Source organism: Nothobranchius furzeri, chromosome 2 (genome assembly GCF_043380555.1).
Source record: "Nothobranchius furzeri strain GRZ-AD chromosome 2, NfurGRZ-RIMD1, whole genome shotgun sequence".
Lineage (NCBI taxonomy): Eukaryota > Metazoa > Chordata > Actinopteri > Cyprinodontiformes > Nothobranchiidae > Nothobranchius > Nothobranchius furzeri.
The window spans coordinates 7,500,577-7,524,267 of record NC_091742.1 but is presented as its reverse complement, the minus strand read 5'-3'; the positions used below and the strand labels follow the sequence as shown (position 1 = coordinate 7,524,267).

The 23,691-nt window shown below is 40.2% G+C and overlaps 1 protein-coding gene across 1 annotated transcript; it reads right to left on the bottom strand.

Moving 5' to 3' along the window:
- Positions 1-3,001: 3,001 nt before the first annotated feature.
- apobb.1 (apolipoprotein Bb, tandem duplicate 1) lies at positions 3,002-23,173 on the bottom strand. Its single transcript, XM_015947420.3, has 29 exons — positions 22,987-23,173; positions 19,870-19,902; positions 19,665-19,777; positions 19,395-19,540; positions 19,167-19,314; positions 18,935-19,087; positions 18,703-18,827; positions 18,524-18,609; positions 16,227-16,671; positions 16,001-16,115; positions 15,771-15,917; positions 15,483-15,691; positions 15,204-15,399; positions 14,930-15,109; positions 14,624-14,827; positions 14,372-14,539; positions 13,926-14,131; positions 13,658-13,840; positions 13,443-13,570; positions 13,155-13,359; positions 12,909-13,078; positions 11,811-11,953; positions 11,609-11,721; positions 11,150-11,523; positions 4,974-10,988; positions 4,769-4,880; positions 4,573-4,596; positions 4,290-4,476; positions 3,002-4,187 (listed from the first exon to the last, which is right to left on the bottom strand). Exons 1-29 carry the CDS (start codon positions 23,039-23,041, stop codon positions 3,204-3,206), a joined length of 11,367 nt encoding a protein of 3,788 aa, XP_015802906.3. The 5' UTR covers positions 23,042-23,173; the 3' UTR covers positions 3,002-3,203.
- Between the last annotated feature and the right edge of the window lie 518 nt (positions 23,174-23,691).

The window sequence follows — 23,691 nt, the reverse complement described above, 5'->3', positions numbered from 1 at the left end:
CCATCTGGGAGGACCTCTGTGTGCAATCACTGCTGCTCTCAGGTGAAAACGCCTTCCATGGAAGGAGTTTCAGACACGCCTGGGAGGAGAACCCAGGACAGATGACCCAGATGAGGAAAGAGGTGGCTGGGAGGGAGAGGTCCATGGGACGGCTTTATCAGGTGGATGGATTTTTTCCAAACTAAAATCCTTACCTTCAATATAACCGGCGAACTGGGTAAACTCAATATTTATTATTTGGAACATGTTGCACAAAACTTCAATAATCCTCTCTTCAGAATTCAGATTAGTAATTTTTATCTTTAAAATTCTTAATTTGAAAATCAAATAATAACTCATTTCATTTGGCTTCTGCCAAAACATCAGTTCTCTGTACCTGTTTATTGCTCGTTGACCTTTCACCTGGTGAAAGATTTCTGTGAATGCTATTTGATCGGGATTACAACAGAACTGAACTCAAGATAAGTTAATCAGCAAAGAACGGGTGTCGAAGGTTGCACAAGGGTAACATCAGCACTGAGCAGAGTGATTGCAGCTGCACCAGACTTGGGAGTAAATCTATTTTAGACTCTCCAATGCAGCCTTGTGAGCTGCAGGATATGGGTAAAGGATTGGGATTTGAATTTAGGATTTGTTTGGCATGACTTTTTTTATTTTCTAATTAACAAAATTTTTATGACACAGTAATACACAGGTTTGTATTTTTCATAGTTACCTCTTAATTATTAAATGCTTGTGTACCCAGCAGCTTATGTAATTCCTGTAATTAAGTATGCAATACAAATGTAGCAAGCATTTAAAAATAGTTTGAAATGATATGTGGGCAAACAGTTACATTTAAATGTATTAGTTTTATATAATACAGCTGTGGCCATCTGCAATTGATCAAACACAATAACTTTAATTTTGATTGTTAAAATCAGACATGCTAAATGTATTTAAGTTGTTAAAACATAGAACATCTCTCTAAATTTCATTATGACTGTAGAAACACGGGCAGTGGGAGATGAAAACTTAACATTGGAAGAAAAAAATGTTGATGTCATCTTTACACATTATTATGCATGTGCTGAGTAAAAATCTGATGTCAGACTTGTTGCATTAGACTTGTTTTAGCAACACTACATTGACTCCCAGTTCTCTATGGGATCCAATTCAAAATCCAGAGCGTTACACAGTCAGGCACTCGATTATGTCACTGATCTACTGACTGTCCACAACCCAGGACACTCTCACAGACCCTCAGGCAAATGGCTACTGGAAGTGCCCTGAACTAAGCTTAGGACCAGAGGCAATCGGGCATTTCAGGCAATGGCCCCCACACTATGGAAAGATTTACCCCAGACCCTGCACTCTTTAACTTCTGTGGAGTCTTTAAAATAGTAGCTAAAAACACATCTGTTTACTCAGGCTTTTCATTAATTTCATTGATTTTTATTTATTTTAATTCTATGCAGCTTTCCTTTTGATTGATTTTTTGGTATCCATTCTTTATGGTATCTATACGGTTGTTGTTGTATCACTTTGCTGTTGTTGTGAAGCACTTAGTGACACTTTCTGACAAAAATGCTACATGAATAAACATTACTTACTTACATATTGTTAGTATTTCAGCAGTTACAACTAAGCTCTTTTAGTAATATAACCCTAAGAAGCAGTATTTCTAACAGGAAAGACTGGGTGCAGTAGTGCTGCCATCTGCTGCTCACCTCCCTTCACTCACCTGAAGGATTATTAGGAACACCATACAAGTACAGTGTTTGACCCCCTTTCGCTTTCAGAACTGCCTTAATTCTTCGTGGCACTGATTCAACAAGATGCTTAAAGCATTCTTTTGAAATGTTGGCCCATATTTATAGGATAGCACCTAGCAGGTGATGGATATTTGTGGGATGCACATCCAGGGCACGAAGCTCCTCCCGTTCCACCACATCCCAAAGATGGGATGAGAAGGGTTGAGATCTGATGACTGTGGGGGCCGTTGTAGTACAGTGAACTCATTGTCATGTTCAAGAAACCAATTTGAAATGATTGGAGCTTCATGACATGGTGCATTATCCTACTGGAAGTAGCCATCAGAGGATGGGTACATGGTGGTAATGAAGGGATGGACATGGTCAGAAACAATGCACAGGTAGCCCGTGACATTTAAACCATGCCCATTGACACTAAGGGGCCTAAAGTGTGGCAAGAAAACATCCTCCACACCATTACACCACCACCACCAGCCTGCACAGTGGTAACAAGGCATTATGGATCCATGTTCTCATTCTGTTTATGCCAAATTCTGACTCTACCATTTGAATGGCTCAACAGAAATTGAGACTCATCAGACCAGGCAACATTTTCCCAGTCTTCAATTGTCCAATTTTGGTGAGCTTGTGGAAATTGTAGCCTCTTTTTCCTATTTGTAGTGGAGATGAGTGGTACCCGGTGGGGTCTTCTGCTGTTGTAGCCCATCCGCCTCAAGGTTGTGCGTGTTGTGGCTTCACAAACGCTTTGCTGCATTCCTCAATTGTAACGAGTGCTTATCTCAGTCAAAGTTGCTCTTCTATCAGCTTGAATCAGTTGGCCCTTTCTCCTCTGACCTTTAGCATCAACAAGGCATTTTCACCAACAGGACTGCCGCATACTGGATGTTTTCCCTTTTCACACCATTCTTTGTAAACCCTAGAAATGGTTGTGTGTGAAAATCCTTGTGACTGAGCAGATTGTGAAATACTCAGACCAGCCCTTCTGGCACCAACAACCATGCCACGCTCATAATAGCTTAAATCCCTTTTCTTTCCCATTCTGACATTCAGTTTGGAGTTCAGGAGATTGCCTTGACCAAGACCACACCCCTAAATGCATTGAAGCAACTGCCATGTGATTGGTTGATTAGATAATTGCATTAAAAAGAAGCTGAACAGGTGTTCCTAATAATCCTTTAGGTGAGATGGTAGTTAAAAACTTTTAATTCATATAGAAATTTCCAAACAAATCAAACCAACACATTAAAGATTGTTTTATTGACTTTTAATCTTTCCTGTTGCTCTTGGCTGGACTGTGAGTCCCAGTAAAACATTACAAATCCAGTATTTGTGTAGAACAATCACAATGTAAAGAAATACATGATTTTATATCACTCTCATTGTTATAAATATCGACAAATTGTCCACACCTAGACCAAATAGTAGTGTGCTGTGCTTAGTTTTTCAATTCTAGAGATCAAGCGGAAGGTTGATGTTAAGCTTTCCATCCCTAACTGTCATGTAGTTTACTTCTTTAGAAATGTCCTGCAGAAATTCAGAAAAGACACTTTTGAACTGCTGTATGAGTTGAAAGAAGTTGTCCACGACGCCTTCACATGCCCTTCTGAAATCCTCCATGCTCAAAGGATCGATCTGGTCAACATATTCTCCACCAGCTGTGACAATCTCGCTGTACATCTCATTGACTTTCATAAAGATGTAATCTAAATAGTCAGATTTAATAGAATCAACAATGTCTTGAGTTTCCCTAACAACAACCATCACAATGTCATCCATTTGTTCAAGCATTATGTCAAGACTGTCCATGTCTTTCACGAAGTCCAACACTTCATCCCAGATTTCTCTGACCATTGTTTTGGTCTCATCAATTAACTCCCTCCCGGTAATGACATCGCCAGTTGGTATGTGCACTTCAACATTGCTTATCATCTCAGCCAAGTATTCAAGGTATACCTTTGTGTTCTCATAGATAATCTGGGCAGCTTCATCCAGAAAAAAAGCTAAGTTATCAGTCACCCTCTTGAGGAGTACAGGGACGGTAATCATTTCATCGGACCAAGGCAGCTTGATATGGGTCTCCCTCAAGAATTTAATGATAGCATTAAGGACCTTCTGAACAGTCTTTTGGTACTGTGCAACAGTGTTCCTGAAGAAAATTGACATCTGGCTCTTTTGAACATCATAGTTGACTGCAACATTGTAGGCTTCGGTGATGTGGTTACTGACGGTGTCCTTCAACATATCCACACCCCTTGTAATCTGATACTTATCAGCAAATGCGGTAAACGCAGAGATGATGGAGGGGAGTTTGGCCTTAAGCTCAGAAATCATTGCCTCAGGAGCATCCATTTTGTAGACAATCTCCAAATTGGTATTCTGAGTGTCCTTAGATGTTCTGATGACCAAGATGTCTACATCTTTTTCTGGTATTGTCTACAAGAATACAAATAAGTTTAGGTTAGCCGTGCTTTGATTTGAGAATGCATTTTTTTTATTGTAGATTTGAAATGAAAACCATAAAATAGAAAAACTCACAGGATGACGGCCGTAGAGTTTGCCACTCATCTGAAACGGGTCTATGAAATTAAGCTGAAGTCCAAGGAAGCCTGCAGCTGGAGTAGATACCGAGGCACTGATGACATCTCTATTTGCAGTATACTGGATGTTCATATCAGTGAAAGTAGGACTGGTGATGTCAACATTCAAGGTATGACCAAGGTCACTGCAAAAGAAATAGAACATTTAAAAATCTTAAAAATTGCAACCAGTTTTTATTCTTAAAGTATTAAGAACAGCACCAAACAAAGTGAATATTTACCTTTGGTCAGCTTGGCGTTTTCTCCTAAATTACAGTAAATAAGATAACATTTATAATCTTAGAAATCGCAACAATTTTTTTTATTCCAAAAGTGTTTTGAACAGCACTTAAAAAAGTGAATACTTTTGTCAGCTTGGTGCTTCCTCCTAAATTGAGGTTATCAATAATTTAGAAAATATTAACAGAAGATTGTTACCTGAAATTTTTGACAATGGCATTGTTGACATTCACGGTCACGTCAGAATGAGTCAGGAGAAGTTTGCCATCCGTGGTCAGGAGGCCATTCTCTAACTTTGAGGTGGCTTGAGCTAAAAAAGACAGGAAAAATGACAAACACTTCAACCTATGCAGAGTTTTCTACTTAAGGATATTTTGGACACGTCAGATTTTAATCAACTTACCATTCAAGTCATATTCCAGGATCAAAACAGGGGAGGTGGCAGAGGACTTAAATGTGACCAGGACGTCAGGGACACTGCATTCAGCTTTAGCTTCCATTCTTGTGCTATATAGTGGGCTACCAAACTTGATGTCTGTGAAGAACTTCTGCTTAGAAGAGGTCACTTCAGTAATTGTCTTCTCGAAGTAGGTTAAGTCACCAAGGTTGCTTTGTTGGCTCAAATCAATCTCAATATCAGTGGTCATTGAGGGTGATGTTAAATCAACACCAGCCTGTATGTTGTGAGATCCCTTGGTTGTAAATTTGAAAATGTTTTCTTCGTTGTTGCTCGTATGCTTCAGTGTGGCAAAGATACGCGCCATGGAGGCCTCAGCAGCCACATTATTGTTCATTTCCATTAAAACAATTTTGGTCGTACCGTGGCTGAGCCTAGCAACAGCTGTAGCCTTGGAAGACGAGCGAAGGCCTGTTCCATCCAGGTAAAGTTTCACCTCATTATCCAGGAGTCCTAGAGATAAGTAGTCTCTGAATACTGCGCCATTCATATTGGACTTAAAGATGGATTCTGCTGAAATGTATTTAACGTTTCCCTCCAGCTTCAAAGTGTGGTCTGCTTCAGCCTTTCCAATAGCATTGAACCTATGGATGTTTAAATCACTCTTGAGCTTCAAGATAGACTGAGCATTGGCTTTTGACTTGATGTCTGCAACCAGATTGTGGCTTGCTTCCAGGTTGAGTACTGGCAAGGTAATCTTCGCCAGGGAATCGACCGAGGCAGCTCCTTCAAAAGTATCTGTGCTCATGCTGATGGTGCTGGTATGAGTGCCTTCAATGTGAGGATTTTGAAGGGAGAGAGAGTTGGCCAACTTAATTCCTCTTTTGGTGATCAGGCTGGTGGTGCCTTCAAATTTGGCATTTAGATAATCAAATACAGAGGCAGTGTTGGCTTTTAGGCGAAGCACAACGTCATCTTCCGGAGACAACAAAGTATTGGTGTTCAGGTTAAAGATGGCAGACTTGAAAGAGAAATCTGTGATAAGTTTACCCATGGAGGGAATGGGAATCAGATTCATTATTTTAACAAGTGGGGCAGATTTACTTTTCTGGTAAAGAATTTTGGCATCCACATTAAGATCCTGCTTAGTTGTAGTCAAAATGTTCTGCAGTCCAATCAACTCATAGAAGTTCACGTTTTTGACAGCAGGAATATATAATTCATCTTCCAAAAGTAGATCAATCTGAGGAATGTCTATGGGGACATTCAGGAAGTCCAAATCAGTATAACCTTCCATTGCAGCAGAAGCACCAATTTCATTTCTGTTATTCTCATATGTTAAGTTGGAGGCTATTTTGTTCGTATTTAGTTGAGCTAAGAACAGTCCTTTCATCTTTTGGCCATCAGGACGTAAGTCGACAAGGTAATCATTCTGAAAATCTATCTTATTGGTCAGTGAGTCAGAAATGGGAACCCTGGCATTTGCTTTGTTTTGGAATTCAAGGACAAATTCAACTGGACGGAGTTTGAAGTTGAACACATTGGATAAGAGTCCTAAACTAATTAGTTCTGCATCATGGTTTGCTTTCATCTCAATCTTCATATCTTGAATGCTAGCGTGACCAGATGCCACAAAAAGACTTTTCCTCATGACTGGTGTCTCTGCCTCATTGCTTACATTGAACTTGAAATAGCTAAATGTAGCTGATTCAGTTGTGATGAGCTGTTTCATCTTTAGGATGGGAGAGTTCGTGTCACCAGAAAGTGAAAAGGTGACGATCTCAGGGCTGAGTGACCATCGAAACTCACTGAGATGGTTGAAATCATGACCGTTAAAATTTCCATTTCCTGAATTGTCAGCTGACATTTCATAAGTGAAGCCTTCTTGGCGAGCCACTGACTTTTGAGTAATGGAAACCTCATTTGAGAAATCAACAACTGGAATGCTAATTACATGAGTGTAGGCTGTCTCAGCATGAGCAGTCATTCCTCCATCCGCACCGATAAATGCTGTATTTTCTAAATTGGCAGCATAAGGTGTGGTATCAACTTTGAGTTTGGTCTTTGCTTGGGCTTGAGCTGACAGACCATACAGAGTCACAGATGCTTGATGGTCAACTCCAAATACAACATGCTCGAACTTTAAATTCTCTGCAAGGACGACACGTTTCAGTTTTGGGATTACAATTTGAGCATTGGTTTCGAGCTTGTAATTGAGAAATTCCATATCGGCAGCTGTGCCCTGAGAATTGAATATTCCAGTGAAGAGAGGTGTTGTTTTACTCTTAGTGGCGTTGTGGAATTCAGCAGATGTCTTGACAGTGTAGAAAGGAGAGCTGAATTTAATCTCTCCATAAAGTTTACCAAAGCATGGGATCATGATCTCATCTGAAATGGTGGGCAGCTTGAATTCAGGAACCTCTAGGGACTTAAGACTTTCCACAGGAAATTTTGGAATAGTAGGAAACGTTACCTCAGGAACAGTGAATTCTGGCAAGCGGATTTCAGGCAAGGTAGGGAGGTAGCTCAAACTCAGATCTCCAAAGAAAGCATCAACATCAAGCAGTTTGATTTCAAAGTTTGCAATGAAATCAAGGAGTTCAATGATTTTCTGTTTAATGTCATCAAAGGAAATCGTGATTGCTTTCACTTTGTACATGCCCAGGATGGTGAACTCAGGGAGGTCAACTTTTGCTGCAAATTCAATTGTGTTTCGCGAGTTGAGCTTCATGTGTGGCACAACAAGATCAGTAAGAGGAATGGTGAAGGATGGCAAGTAGACATCACCATTTCTCAGTTCCGCAAAAAGCCTATTAAACATGTCCGAAATCTCATCAACGAATTTTCCATCAAGTGATACTTTCTTAAAAATCCTTAAGGTTTCACGGACTAAATCGTGGATTAAGCTTAGGAATAACCCTTTGCTAAATCTGTAAAGTTGCCTAAAGTCATCTACAAAGTTGGAAAGTTCTTTTCTGATGTCCATTGATTCTATTTTCTTTTTAATGAGTTGGACAAATCTTTTAAAGGAATCACAAACGACTGTTTCAATTACATCCTTTGCAGATTTAATCATTTCTGCAACTTTGATCTCTCTGATATGCTCCACTAACACTTGAACTGCAGAAAAGACTTCGTTCACAAACTCTTGCGTTGCCTCAAGCTTCTTGGGAATTTCGAAAGCCTTGATACGTTTATTCACGTAAGTTGTGATCTCAGCTACACATAGGTTGGCGTAATTCACAACCTCGTTGTATTTCAGAGACTTGAGCTGATTCACCAGATTTTTGATCCATGTGTTCAGCTGTTCAATCATGTCTTTGACCTCAGTTGTTGTCACATATTCACCAACAGCTACATAGAAATCCCTAATTCTCTTGGGAATGTTTGCATTCCTCACATTTTGGTCCAAAGCCTGAAACATTTCCTTTATTCTGAGCTCAGAAACAAGGTCTGCAGCTTTTTCCAAGACAACCCGTGACATTTTGTCTATTTCAAGATATACAAGCAATTCTTTCATCTTGGTATAGACATAGTTGATTTTGCCAAATATGTCAAGCTCCTCTACCACTGTGTTAATGTAGGGTCTTAATGAATGGAGAATATCTCTTGGTATGTAATGCAAAAATGCGCCAATGCATTCTAAGAAGACATCTTCTATAAATCGAATGAGTTCTCCAAGGTTCTTTACAACATATTCTGCATCAAAACTGTCAACAGTTTCTCTAATATCAGTCACAATATCCTGTACTTTGGCCTTTATGTTGTACTGGGAATTGAGATCGTACAGCAACTGAATACTGGTGCCCTTCAGTTTTTCTAGGTCAGTCTGATCAATCAGCTCTCTTATGACATCAATCCAATGCAAAACTACAGGCTTGATGTCAGCAAGGGCATTTGCAATGTCATCTACCTTTTCATTGAAAGATTCAACAACGTTGCTTGTATGAAAAGCTTCACGGAGATTTTCGAAAAAACTCCGAAGGGTGTCAGACGTATCCTTCAACAGCCTCTCAATGGTTGGGCTCGAGTCATAGAACAACGCTTTCAATTGATCTATTTGTAGATTAAAATCCGGGGTTAAATCTATTAAGAATCGCTTTAATTGATTTACCTTGTCTGCTATGTTTATGTCAGAAAGAAATTCATTTACGGCCTGGATAAGAGCCTCAAGTCTAGCCTGCACATTCTGGTTTTCCATGAAGTTATGCAAAGTTTCTGCCATAAACACAACAAATTCCTTGACACTCTCCAAGAAGATAGGAAAACTTTCCATCAGAGGGAATTGAATGATGTGACTGTCTGTGTTCTTGTCATACTTGAGAAAGCCAGAGAGTGTGAACTCCTTGTTCTCTGTGTTGAAGAAATCTGTGAGGATGGTCCCTGAAAGCTCAATTCCAGTTTCATCAGCAGTGTTGTATACCTCCATGTTCTGATTGAACGAATGCTCATTCACTTTAGATTTAATTCTCAAGCTGGTCTTTTGCTCCTGGGGGGACAAAACGGTATTTATCTTATGATCATATATGGTCTCTAAGGAGAAACCATGATCCATTTGCTGGGTCACTGATGCTCTGCATTCATGGGAGCTGGCAAAAGCCAGAGGTTGTGCTGCGAGTTGGTACTTGCCATAAAGCTGTCCACTCTGTTTTCCATACATAGTCATTTCTCCATTAGCATTGAAGATGGCATTCAAGTTAAAGTCAAAAGGAACAGCACTCCACTGGATACTGTTGTCAAAGCGAATTGGTTGAGAGTAGAATCGAGCATCGTTAATGAACTTTGCAGCAAGACCTACAATTTCAAGTTCACTATTGTGACTCATGTGAGTGCCAAAGAGTCTCGCCGTGGTGCTACACTTAGCGTTAGTGCTCAGATCGGCATATTTAATCTGGTAGTCATGCTTGATCTCATTGTCTCCATATGTGGCCCTCAGGTTTCCGCTCAGGTCGATCTTGTACAGCTCTGTCAGTAATTGTGCTTCATTGCTGAAGCTGACGTCCAGAATGTTCAGACTGTTTTCACATTTTAAAGAAGCAGTGTACGGTTTTAGTTTGAAGATTATATCATGCGTGTAAGAGGCATATTCACTTGCACTAGCTTCAGTCTTTGAGCTTAAGTCAAGGCCAGACAAAGTCAGGATAAGAGTGTTGCTGTTATCAACCTTCACATCACTTATGTCTGCTTTGTTGGCATGTGATAGAATGGCCATTGTAGAGTCAATATGAGCTTTAAAGGTGTTTTCCAAAGACAGGGGCCCGTGGAGAGTAGTTATTCCACTGGTGCTCAATCCATTCTTGTTCATTTGCAGAATGACCTTGTGGGTGGCCTCATGCTCCAAAAGCTTTATGTTTGCATCACAACTCACAGCCACACCATCTTTATCAAGAGAGGCAATCAGTAGAGAGTAAACACGATCACCAGAGTGGTCTCCATTTGTCTCCATTCTGATGGCAACTTTACCAGCACCAGCAGAGGCCTCGCCTAAGTTGCGGATCTTTATCCCGAAGGCAAGGAAATTTGATTCACATTTCATTTTTAGTTGGCTGTTTTTGAAGGAGATATCAGCAACATGGGTGTAGGCATTTTCAAAGGCATTTGTGTTAGACACAAAAGAGACTTCGCCATTGGCAAGGCTTGCTGCAACTGTGTTTTGGGCCTTAAGAATTGTAGAGTCAAGCTGAAGAGTGGATTCAATCTTTGCTTCTGGTTTGAATGGGAATATGGCAAATGACTGAGTTGAAATAGTTTTGCTAAAGATTGGTCCAGCACTGAGCAATCCTTCAAATTTGCTGTCACCAGACAATCCTTGAGTGTTGATTTCAGCCATACCAGTGTGGATTAGAGCTACATCAAGCCCAAATGGACTTGTTACTTCTATTTTTCTAACTGATTTCAGATTTATTTTGTCTGTAATAATTCCTTCTTCTTCGATACCAAATGTAGCTTCAACGAACTTATGGGTGAAAGAGCTTCTCAAATGGGCCTTGATAGCATCCCTCATGGACACCATTCCAGTGCCTACAGGTAAAACACAAAGGGAAAGCACAATTGAGGACCTCTTGGCATCGTTGGGCTAAATGCTAATGTTTTGCCAACAAGCAGCACAGATCAAGCATCAGTCTACATTCAGAATGAAAGAAATACTATAATTTGAATTTTAAAACATCTTTGTAAATTACCTTCAACTGCTACTGAGAGGATGTCAATCGGGGAAGTTCCTTTCAAGTCAAACCTGGCTGAGTAGCTTGGTGGTTCAACAACGTCTTTTCCAGCAGCCGCTGTCGCCTCCACATCATAAAGATTGCTGTTCACCATTGCTGAGAACTCAGCTTTGTCAAACAAAGGGAAGGACAACGAGAAACTCTCTGGAAAAACTACATCTGGGATTGGAATTTTTCTTGAGGCAATTTCCACTCCAAACTGTGGTAGAGAAAGGCTCGGAGTGGTCAGAACTTTTGGAAAATGTAACTCTGTTGTTGACTTTCCTCCAAAAGGCAGTGGGATTGCAATTGTGAAGTGTTCCCTGCTTAAGTAGTACACAGCCTTTGACTCGCTGTTAAAATAGATTAAAAGTATATATATATTTTGTTAATAAAGCTGCTCAATAAAGTATTCACGGTGGAGCTTTGTGCACTTACCTTTTCAAGAAGAGTTTTTCCGGCAGAGAAATCTCTGGGATGTCGGGAAGTCTGAAGTCCTTCATGTAAGGAAGCATTTCAGGGCCATACTTTTCCATGTAATTGTTTGCAGCCTAAAAGCCACAATAAAGACAGAAGGGGTTGTTTATTATTTGTTTAAACTTCAACCGACAGAAATGTGACTGACTATAAAAACGTGTACCTCCACAAACTTTCTGAAGATCTGACGGACTTTCATGTCAGTCTGCCCCACTTGTATATCAAGAACCTCATTGGCATAGTTCTCAAAAGACGATGTTTTCATATTCACATCAGACTCGCCCTTCACTTTAATCTTGCTCCCATCTAAAGATGTAAACATTACAATAAAACAAATATGATGTTCTCTTCATGTTTAACTGATTTAACACTGACATACAGATTAATCTAAAAAGTGTATTTAAAATGTATTTCAGTAATTCCACTTACTAAGTAAAACTAAGATAAGATAAGATAAGATAAGATAAGATAAGATAAGATAAGATTATCCTTTAGTAGTCCCACAAGTGGGAAATTTACATTGTCACAGCAGAAAGTGGACATTCTGGGTAAAAAGCAGTTAAAGTAAAAAGCAAGCAAACAAAAAAATAATAGAATAAAAATGATACCAACAAGCAGTACACTGTAGTACGCTGCAAACAATCTAGGAGTATAAATTTAAACATGTCTGAGTGTATTGAGAAATGCCGAGGTCTATGACGTATGACCTAATATATGAGATAGACTCAATATGCAAAGCCTTAATTAGTTCTAATTGCGATGATTATGGGTTATATGAATCAAATGTATAATTAAAAACCTCCGAAAATAATAATATTACATAAAATTAATGAAAAAGGGGATTTTGAATAGAGAAATGCTGGACATCTGAAAAAGTAAAATCATGAATCAGTACTTGCTCTGGGCCCCGTTTGCTTTTACCGAAACAAATTAACTTTAGTACAATATTCTTATTTTTCAAGTTTCACCTATAACAGATGGTAACACTGTCAGTGCGCCCCAGGGCAGCTGTGGCTACATTGTGGCTCGTCACCAGAAGTGTGTGAATGTGTGTGTGTGTGAATGGGTGAATGAGTAATTGTGTTGTGAAGCGCTTTGGAGCTTGTAGAACCCTAGAAGGGGCTGTACAAATCCAGATCGTTTACAAACATTATGATAAATTGAGAATGTTTGGATAGGGTAGGACACTTGGAAATAATACATTTGACAATGTTACTCAGATTTACATCCAATAAAACATGTAAATGTAAAATGACATCACCGTATTTTAGTTCAATCTTCTGCTCAGAGGTGGCATCCATGATCTTCATTTCACTTTCAAGTTCCAGCTCCAGTTCTTCGTCGTATTTCAGACTAGCTGTGATGCTGCTTTCAGCTTTGACTGAGGGCACTAGCGTCTGGACTTGAAACATTCCTTCCGTGGCCTTCAAACTGAAACATGTACTAGTTAGTGAGCAAACCAACTTGTTATCTGTTATTTTATGATTGTTTGAGTGTAGTTTATTACTTAGCACGTGCAACCAGGGAGAGCTGTGAGATGTTCTTGTTTGTGAAGTCAAGTGAGATGGCGTGACTGTCCTTGCTCGGTCCATCAACAACGCCGAGTGTGAGTCCAGCATCCACATCATAGTCAGGGATCTTGATGTCTGCTGTAGCAAAGTTCTTGTTTCTGTTTAATTTCAGAACTAATCTAGCTTCAGTTGGGTCTGCACCTGTTAATGGGCAATCAGATGAGTTCAAACATCTCCAAATTCATTCATTCAGCAGATTAAAAATCTTTAGTAATGATGATCACCTTCAGCTCTCATGATAAACTTCAAAGAGTCAACCTTCTGTTCACCTTCTACCTCCTGCAAGAGTTCATAAGCAATGGTGGCTGTGTACTCGGTGACATCTCCGTTTGGGTGGAGCTCCAAAGCAAATCTATGTTGTTAATATGACAATACCTTTTCGTTAGACCATTTTGATTGTAATTTGTTATTTGCTGACAGTTAAGGAAGTCTTACTCACTTGCTGTCACCAGTGAGGGGGAAATAGGGGGCTGTTTCTTGAGAGAATGCATTGATGTACTGCAGATCTGTGCAGAGTTTAAGTCCAGCGAAGCCATTCGTGCACTTGCTAACATCCACTTTGTCCATCACTACTGGAGGAATAGTCTTCACCTCTGATCCAGTCACTGCCACCAATGCGTTTCTGTAATTTAAATAATACAGTTTTTTTCTTTAAAAAGATCTGAAATTCGTTTTTATTAAAGTAAATGTTTATTAAAGTGTCTTACGTCATTTTAATGAGCTTCATAGGCTTGGTTGGGGCTGGAATGGTAAGCTTAATGTTGTTACTTCCCAAGGAGAGCTTGGCTCTGATTTCTCTTTCGGTATAAATGTTGGTGTGCATCTCCAGTCCAGAATTAACATATTCAGGGAAGTGGGAACCAAAGTGAGTGGAAAACTCAACTCCAGGCGATGGCATGAAGGTGAATGTGCTCTGCGAAGAATCACCAGGAAATGGTAGATGTAACAAAAACTTGCTTTGATTTTTTTTGTTTCAGGAAGTATCACTAATAGGTAATAATTCCTTTTCCAAGCTTTATTCAACCTGTGTCACATGTAGCAGAATCAGGCATCCATCTCTCTCACTCACTTCTTCTCTTTCCTACCTATGTTCCCTATCCTATACTGCCCCCTCGTGGCAGCCACAACAGATATGAACAAAATGCATAATCACCCTGTCACGACGGATTTGAAGTCCACCTTCAAAACCAGGAGCGAATGTACCAGACACCGCAATCCTCAGAGGCACACCGGTGACAGTTGGCAGGAAGAATTCATTGTCCATGAAGACATAGTGGGCAAAGATTTTGTTGTCAGGGTTGGTCATCAGTGACTTTATCATCTGTGCCAAATGAAAACAATTAGAACAAATTTTACATCCAGATTGAATTTTAAAACAATGAAATCTCTGATATCTTTAACTCACGCTTTGCGGGAACAGTTTGAGCATGTTGTCAAATATCTTGCCAGCGGAATAGGTCATCTCTTCAAAATCACTCGTCTTCAGATACCCCAGCTCATTTCCCAAGAGTCTGAGATAAACCATTGCCTCTGGAGACGCTGATTCTTTCAGCTGTCTTACCAGTTTGTCAACGTTCTGTCCAATGTCCTTCATCAGGCTTTCCGAAGTCTAAATACAGATGTGCACAACCTCTAAGAATGCCGATTTGATTGTTTTTAAATCCTTAATTTAATTTTGTCTGATTGATGTATGCAAGGTTGCATGGAGTACCTGTCTCCTCATCCTGTTCTTCTTCAGTCCAGGCACGATGGTCTCCAGAATCTCATTGACTGTCTGCGGCATGTTGTCAGACACAAAGTACGTGGTCTTCATGGTGGTGTCAGGAAAGAATCCATTCTCTCCAAACAGGGCCTCGATGGTTTCTTCAAATCCCTTGCCCTCCATTCCAACCTGCATGGATAACAAGTGTTTCTACCAAACAAGACAAACTAAAAGGCGCAAAAACACCGCCTTCAGGTTGAATTCTGTGGCTTAAAATATGTACCTCCATCATGTCAATCTCAAAGCCAAATGCCTTTAGAGTCATTTCAAGCATAATCTCCTTGGGCAGATAGCTGGCACCCTCAAAAATCATGTTGCCCTGCAGAGATCCGATCCTGTAGTTGCGAGAAAATCTAATGGGGTCCAACAAAGGTTCAATCTCATTCCCTTGCAGGGCATCTTGAATATTTTGTTTCAGTCTGTGGAAAGTAACAAAAAGACAATTGAACCTAACAATAATCAGGGTGTCCGATCTTCATTCAGCACCATCGCTTTTCCTTACTCTTGGGTCTTGGGGTCGGTTGAGGACATAATGTTGGAGATGTGGGAGATTATGAAGCTCTTGACTTGCCCCTCCTCACTGGACAAAACTTTGTTCAGCTGGGTAAGCTCGCTTAGCTCTGGGTCCTTCATCAGGATCAGATAAGCAGCGATGCGCTCTTGCACAGGTTTGCTGTTGTCCAAAAGCACCTGCATGAACACACCTTTTGCCTGCAACCAACAAAAATTAATTAATTAGTAAACGTTTAACCTGCTTACAGTAAAAAACAAAACAAACTGATCGACCTACATCATCGGGGACTGGAATCTGCCTGTACACTTGAATAGCAGCTTGTTGCACCTGTTGGGAGGCTGCAGGTTGCCTCACACAGTTGATTACTGCACTTTGGAGTGCAGGACTCGCAGGGATCAGAGCTGGAGCCATGTTTCCAACAACCTAAATTAAAACACCAATAATTATTACCGGGCAAAAATCACCTACTTTTATTTTAGTCTCAAGCTATCAGGTGATATGCTCACCCTCAACGTCAAGAAAGTGCTATCCTGATTGCTGGTGCAGTCACCCAGCTGAGAAGCCATGAACTCGGCAACAGAGTTAATCTCAGGAATCAGTTCTCCCTCAGCTTTGTAAAATCTGTTAAAGAGTCAAAACAGATTCATGTGAAACAATGTTTTGCTTACTTTACATTTAGACAAAGAAAGTTTGGAAGATTTTACTCCGAAAAGGACCAGTAACCTCACTCACCTCTTGACAACGTTGCTCAAAGCATACATGATGGGCTTACTGGGCTTGTATTTGGCCATCTCGAGCATGTCGTGGATCAGGAGGGGAGAAGGGTTGGACATGATTCCCAGAGCAATCACAGCAGCATCAACCTCGAGAGTGGAGGTGTCAAAGGTTCTGAGGATCATCATGATCGCACTGCTGCACTCAGGAGTTCCACACTGGGCTAGAACCTGGTAGGTCAAGAAACGGGACAAAGTAACAGCCTCTGGAATGGCCGCTCTCAGGGTTTCAGTCTTCATCCCACGGACTGTGGAGATGAGAGTGTGAAAAAGGTGGGCCCTCTTCTCGCTTTCAGTCATGGGCAAGGTGAGCAGCTCTCTCATGACATTCAGAGCAGTGTCTTTATCCTGGACAGCGCTCTTGTCCTCAACATCCTCCATGTGAAGAGACTTGATGATGTGTCCTTCACAGGTAAAAAGTGAGATTGTGGTAAGTTATCTGACGTTAACCCCACACAAATATGTTGTAATATCTGTGAAGTTAGGTGGAAATGCGTTGCTCATTTTAGCAAGATGAGGAAAATGCAAAAACACGCTCTTCTAAAATAGTCTCATCGTCTAAAGTAAATATCAGGCAAATAATAAACAAACCAACACAAACTCTCTTCAGTCTCAACTATAAATATATAGCTTAAACGTGCTGGTGAAGGTGCTCAGCCATCCAGGTCATGGTAATCCAAAGCTTCAAATCAGTCAATCAATCGATCAATCGATCAATCAATCAATCAATCAATCAATCAATCAATCAATCAAAGCTTTATTTATAAAGCGCCTTCCCCTGTCAGGAAGCCCAAGGCGCTGACCACAGTAGCCTACATCCAATCCAATCCAATCCAATTTTATTTATAAAGCGCATTCACAAGGCATTACAACCAAACAAGGCGCTGTACACTAAAAATGTTAGTTAATTAAACCGGCGTTATACAAACATGTCGAACACAGATAAAAGATAAAAAGGAAATACAACAAAATTCCCCAAAATAACAGCTAAAAATCAATAAGACACAAGGTGAATAAAAATTAGAAAAAACATTTGAAAAAGAACCTCAATAGTACGGAAGTCGATAATTGTGGAGTCCATTTTTAAACAGTGCAGATGTAAGTAAGGTTCATACATAAAGAATGACCCGCACTTGTATAGCGCCTCTCAGAGTAAGGACTCCAAAGCGCTTTACACTACAGTGTATCATTCATCCATTCACACACACATTCACACGCTGGTGATGATGAGCTACAGCGTAGCCACAGCTGCCCTGGGGCGCACTGACTGAGGCGAGGGATGTGAAACACAATGAATAAATATATAATAAAAGCAATTCAAATAGTGCAAAAAAGGGTAAAACATTAAAGTAGAAACAAATGGATAAAACAAGGGATAAAGAGACCAATGAAAACAGGGAAATAAAGTCAACATGAAAGAGGCCCAACCTCAAATACGTTCAGGGAACGCCAAGCGGAGGAGGTGGGTTTTTAGGCGACTCTTAAAGACTGGCAGAGATAGAGACAGCCTAACTGAGGGTGGCAAATGAAGGCGACTGGACTTCTTTGGTTTCTTGAAGACGTTTTGCTTCACATCTGTGGCATTTTGTCAATTCTGACTGGAATATGGGAGAGTTGTGCTTATAAACTGTATCCCAGTAAACTTTTAACCCAACAACACCCTCAGACAGAAAATGGGCCATCCGAAAGACAAGACACCCCAAACAGAAGCTCAACGGCGTCAAGACTCTGCAGTCTGCTCACACCTGAAGGACAAGGGACACGTTGTTGAAGATGACAAAATAAAAATTATGGACAGAGAAGATAGATGGTTTGAGAGAGGAGTAAAGGAAGCTATATTTGAAACTGGAAGGACCTGCACTAAACAGAGGAGGAGGCCTCAGGTTTTACCATTCCAGCACCTAACGTAGCTCTAAACCTAATTCCAACACAGTTTCAGTCTAGGTCACAACCTCCTGCATCGAATCATAACAACCATTCCAACACAATAGGTCTTAATGACATCAACGACTCATTGGAATGTGGGGAGGAGGGGTATTAGTTTACTCTTGTTAAGAAACAACACACAGCTACAGTTTATAAGCTTGCCTTTCCCATATTCCAGTCAGAATGGACAAAGCTCCTCGGATGAGAAGCTCAACGTCTTCAAGAAACCAAAGAAGTCCAGTTGCCTTGATTTAAACCTTTGGATTGCTTAAATGATTAGCAAAAATCCCTGAATCCCTTTTATTGACACGTTTCACAAAAAGGACCTACCTTGATCAAACACTCTGTCGTTGTGAGTAGAAACGTCAACTAAAGTCAGCTTCTGCTTTCCTACATTGGTAACCCCGTATTTTCCTCTGCAGACAAACACGACACACATAAGTGTTTGTTGTATAAGACGATTCTGTCGTTTTGTCAGACACTTGAAGCTTTCACATGTTTTGACTTACCTGTGTGAGAAGGGAATGAGGAGGTGGTTCTCAGTGCAGGAACCAGAGGTCATGTGTTTTTTCTCATTGTCAAACTTGTAGTTGCAGGTTTGGGAGCTTCTAACCAGCTGAGACAATGGGTAGTGCTGAAATATACAGAATATACATCAAATCGATGTAAATGCGTTTTATATTTCCCTGCAGACCTTTATCATTTATGCCAAAGCTTCTCGACATCACATCTGTTTCTTACCATGCCAGTGATGAGTGCCAGAGGGCTGTTGTGATCCCTTATTGGCACAAATTTTTCACATCTGGACAGATCCCTGTTCAGGTTTATGTCAGTGGCGATGTCTTCTCTGGCATTGACCGTGTAGTAGGTCTTGCACTTGCCGTGGATCGTGGGCTAATATGAACAATTTGCAGGAATAAACATGTTATTTTAGTGAATATCTTAATTTTTGGATCAAGTTTCTTTGTAATACCATGACTTTGATCCGGTCTTCTTCCAGCAGAGGAATAGCCAGGGCGGAGATGATGCCCCTCTTGAAGTTCAAGATGTTAGTCGTCTCACCGTCCTCAGGGTAGAGTTTCACGTTGTACTCGCCATCTACCACGACCTTCAGAGCAGATCTAAAAACAGATGTATGTATATTTCTGTTTTGCAGAGAACATTATTGATTTTTACTTTTAAACAGTAGAACTTTTCATACTTTGCCATGTCAGCAGCAAAATCATCAGAGTTGGATGCAGGACTGAACACAGGGTTCCCCTCTGCGTCTGCGTCCACCACCTCGCTCAGCGTGCAGCCGGTAGTGCGAACGATGAAACTGCAAGTCCGCGGCACTTCAACTTCAACCTGTGTGAGACGAAAAGCAGTTGTTCGGATCTGCTGTTTTCTATGCAACGTTTAATAACCCCCACCCCCCAAAAAAATTTTTTTATTAATTAATTTCAGTTTGCTGCAAAATCATTAGTTGCACCTTGCAGGAAGCCTTAGGTCCATTCTTGAGCCGTGAAGCTCCACTGATCCCGTTTAAAGATTCAGCTTCATATTGGTATTCATACTTGTGCAGAGTCTTGAACCTTTCAGCCACTAATAGATATTAGAAATAAAGTCTTGATTATTATAGAACACCACAATTAAACTTGTTAATACAGCAGTGATCACAGCAAGAAGAAACTTACGTGGACATGTTGGTTGATCTTCATCTTGGGCAACTGTTTGTAAAAATCAAGTTTTTTTAGTTAATTCCTACATAAAAAAATAATTAAAGCATGTGTCATAAACTAAACCTTTGAAGATGCTTTGAAATGAGCCAAACCTGACTTTTAATAATCAAAATCAAGACAAAATGCCAACATTTGGATGTATAAACTGAACAAGAGGAGAAAAAGGGACCACGATGAAAAGAAATGTTAAAGCTGCTGCCATTTTCTAATTAGTGGCACCATGGTAACTGTAGGTGTTTTCAGACTGTCAGAAATACTCAGACAGTTGCTGAACAAAAAAATTAAGTTGCATTAAAGAAATCTTGAATTACACATATGTGTAATAAGTTTACTGGATTAGCTTTAGAACTTGTTTTCAAATTATTTAAACAAAATGTGTAAGTCAGTAAATTAAACTGGGATTAATTTCACTAAAGTAAGTTACTACTGTGACACATTTAAACTATTTTATTTCTAACAAAAAAATTATGCAATTAACTGCAAAAATTATACACATAAATAATGTAATTTGCTTGAAAAGACTCAGGATGAGGTTCAGCTTATTTCTCACACCCCTAAAGTAAACAACCAGACCTTTCTGTAATACTGAAGCAAAACAAAAACAAAGCACACAAACTAAAATATAACATCAGAGCAAAGTAACTTGTCATGGTCTGCGTCCTGCGTCTCCTTCATGTGCCTCCTTGTGTTCCCCAGGCCACTCCAGGTTTTTTCCCCTTAGGTGTTCCCCCCAGGTTTCAGCGTCCCTGTGTGTCCCCAACCCCCTCCAGACTCTCTAGGTTTCCCATTCGTTTTTCCTTAAACACCTTTTATCATTAGTCTTCTGTTAAGTGTTTTATCTAGTCTGTTTTCTCCCTCTAGTTCATTTTGCTCCCTTCCCCATTTTTAGGTCTGGTTTCCTCCCCAGCTCCGTTGTGCTCCTCCTCTGTTTATTGGTCTCACCTGTGCACAATTCCCTAATCACCCAGCCCTTGTGTATATAACCCTGTCTGCATCTCAGTGTGGTTGTTGGTCCATTGTTTGTGTCAGCGTTGTCTCGCCCCCCTCTCTATTTGGAATTTCTCTTGGTCTCTTGTGTTTTTGGATATTCCCAGGGTGTTTTTTTCTTGGATTTTTCGGGATTTTTAATTTTTGGCTTCCAGCCCTTTGGAGTTACCCCAAAATAAAGGTTTTTTATGTTTTCACTACTCCTGCCTTGTGTCATCCTGGGTCTGCATCTTGGGTCCTAACCTCCCCCAACTCACAGCATGACATAACTGTTACAAACAACATTTATCATCTTGTTTATCTGGGGTAAAAGTAAGTTCTTTGTACATTATTTGAAATTGCAACATATTCATAACATGTTTCACTCATTCCTCAGTATAACTGACACAATATTGTGTCATCCATGCTCTGGAAACATTAACCTATCTACATAAATCATTGATGTAAAGCAGAAATAGCTTGTGACCCATTACAGCACCCTGTGGTACTCCACAAGATACATCAGCCATGCTGACTTCCAGTCATTTCTGTTATTTAAAGGTAATGCAGAGGATCTTTTTCTTCCGGGTGGATCTTCTTAACAATTGGTCCACATACCTGTCAATCATTTTGATGAACCTTTCACGCAAGGTTGTTGTCGTACAGGCTTGTTGCTGGGCAGTTTTGACTTCCTGTGCATGAGCATTCTTTTTATGTGTAGAGTGATAACCTTCATTCCTCACTGTTCTCATCTGGTTCTTTTGAAAATGGCTGAGAGCTGCAAGAGTCTTTGAAGTCTACAATAAGAAGAGAAAAGCCTCCGAAGTGAGAAATAAGTTTTTTAGGAGACTCTTAACGATGGCGTGCGCTGAAAGCAAAGGTTGGACTCCCCAGAGACGATTTTCTGCTCGGGTAAATGGTAAATGGTATGTATTTTAAATATAGAGCCTTCTGTAGTCCTGGAACCCCCCAATGCACTTTACAACACAATCAGTCATTCACCCAGTCACACACACATTCACACCCTGGTGGTGATGAGCTACATTGTAGCCACAGCTGCCCTGAGGCGCACTGACAGAGGTGAGTCTGCCACACAGGCGCCACCGGTCCCTCCCACCACCACCAGCAGGCAAGGTGGGTTTAGTGTCTTGCCCAAGGACACAACGACAGCAACAGAGCGAGCAGGGCTCGGACCTGCAACCTTCAGATTTCGGGGCGAGCACTTGACACCTGTGCCACCGTCGCCCCCAAGGTAAGCTAAAGTTTGCAATGCTGTTTGGAGAAATTTCATTTCAGATTACTGCTAGAAGAAGCGCTGCAAGTCCGGCAGCTACTTGTAAACTGACGGTGCACGAGGATAGCTAGGCATTCTCTCTCATGTGCAGTTTTTTTCAAAACGTGGAGAGGGCGGTTCTGTCCTGAAATTTAGAAACGTCCTCCGCAATACCTTTAAATAACTCTTTATCCTGTGGAGAGTGACACCCTTGATACCAAATGACTGATTTCTCTAAGGGTAGGATTTTCTCGCTTGCTGCATCAAAAACTTCACTGTCATCAATGGGAAAAATTCTCAAAGTTCATTTGTCCATTCTGACGAGGAGCTCTTCTGGAAACACCACGAGGTTCTAATTAAAGATGTCTGCCTTTCTGTCTTCTGTTAGATCATCTGCATCATTGGCTGGACAACAGCTGTTCATCTGAACACAAATCTTGTTGGTGAAATTTCTCACACCTTTTTGCAACCATTGTCTACATAGTCAACCTACCATTACAATAAACCAAAAGACACTTCTTCAGGGCAGGCCCAACTGCATGCTTTTTGTATGATTTGCCAGCTATTTTTCTGCTATTTTTCAAAGCTGCATGGCACAAAGCCACAAAAATCCTCCCAGAATCAGGAACAAAATAGAAAACCGAACCTCAATGCTTACAAATAGGCGTAAACCAGTAAACAGCATCAAGTTTTTCAAACTGAGTGATTTAAAAAAAATTGTATTTCAAAACATTTGTATTTATTGCTAAAATTCAGGTATAATTACACTATCTAATAAAAATACATCCCCAAATAATATTAAACAGTTAATTTCTTTGTTTTGAATTACTCACAAGCCAAGGCTGAAGTGGCGAGGAGCAGCAAAAGGCAGAGCTTTGAGTCCCCCATGACGGACTCTCCCCTGGGGTTGGTGAGCACTCAAAGGAGACTGAAGTCTCGGCCTCAGCTGGCGGGTTTTATATGAACAACTGAACTCTGTCAGAGGACTGGGAGGCACAGACGAAGCTCAAAGTCCACTCCACTCTCCTGGGAGGAGTGACAAAGGCAAAAGGTTTGAGAATAGGTCCAACTAATGTGCCAAATTAGATGAATGTAGAAATATATGTATATATATATATATATTTTAGCTTTTTTATTTCATTCAAAATAAAAACAAATAAAACATATAAACAATAAGAAATACATAACAAAACATCAAATTTGAACGAAAAGGAGCAGAATGAAGAAAAACATCTTACAAATTCTGCCACCTTTTCCAGAATAAATAATCAATTTATATATAATTTCCATTTGTCAGACGCACATACAGATTAATTTTAATTTTTTTCCTGCTCTAAATTCCAGTGCGATCATGATCATTGATTTAATTTACATTTTCGTAATTATTAGTACGCTCAATTAGGTACATTTTTTGAATATATTAAATGACAGAGTTTTTTTAATTTCCCTATTAAGGTTATCCCATAATTTAACACCATGTACAGATATATTCCATTCCTTAATTTTAGTTCTAAATCTAGGTTTTGTAAACACATCCG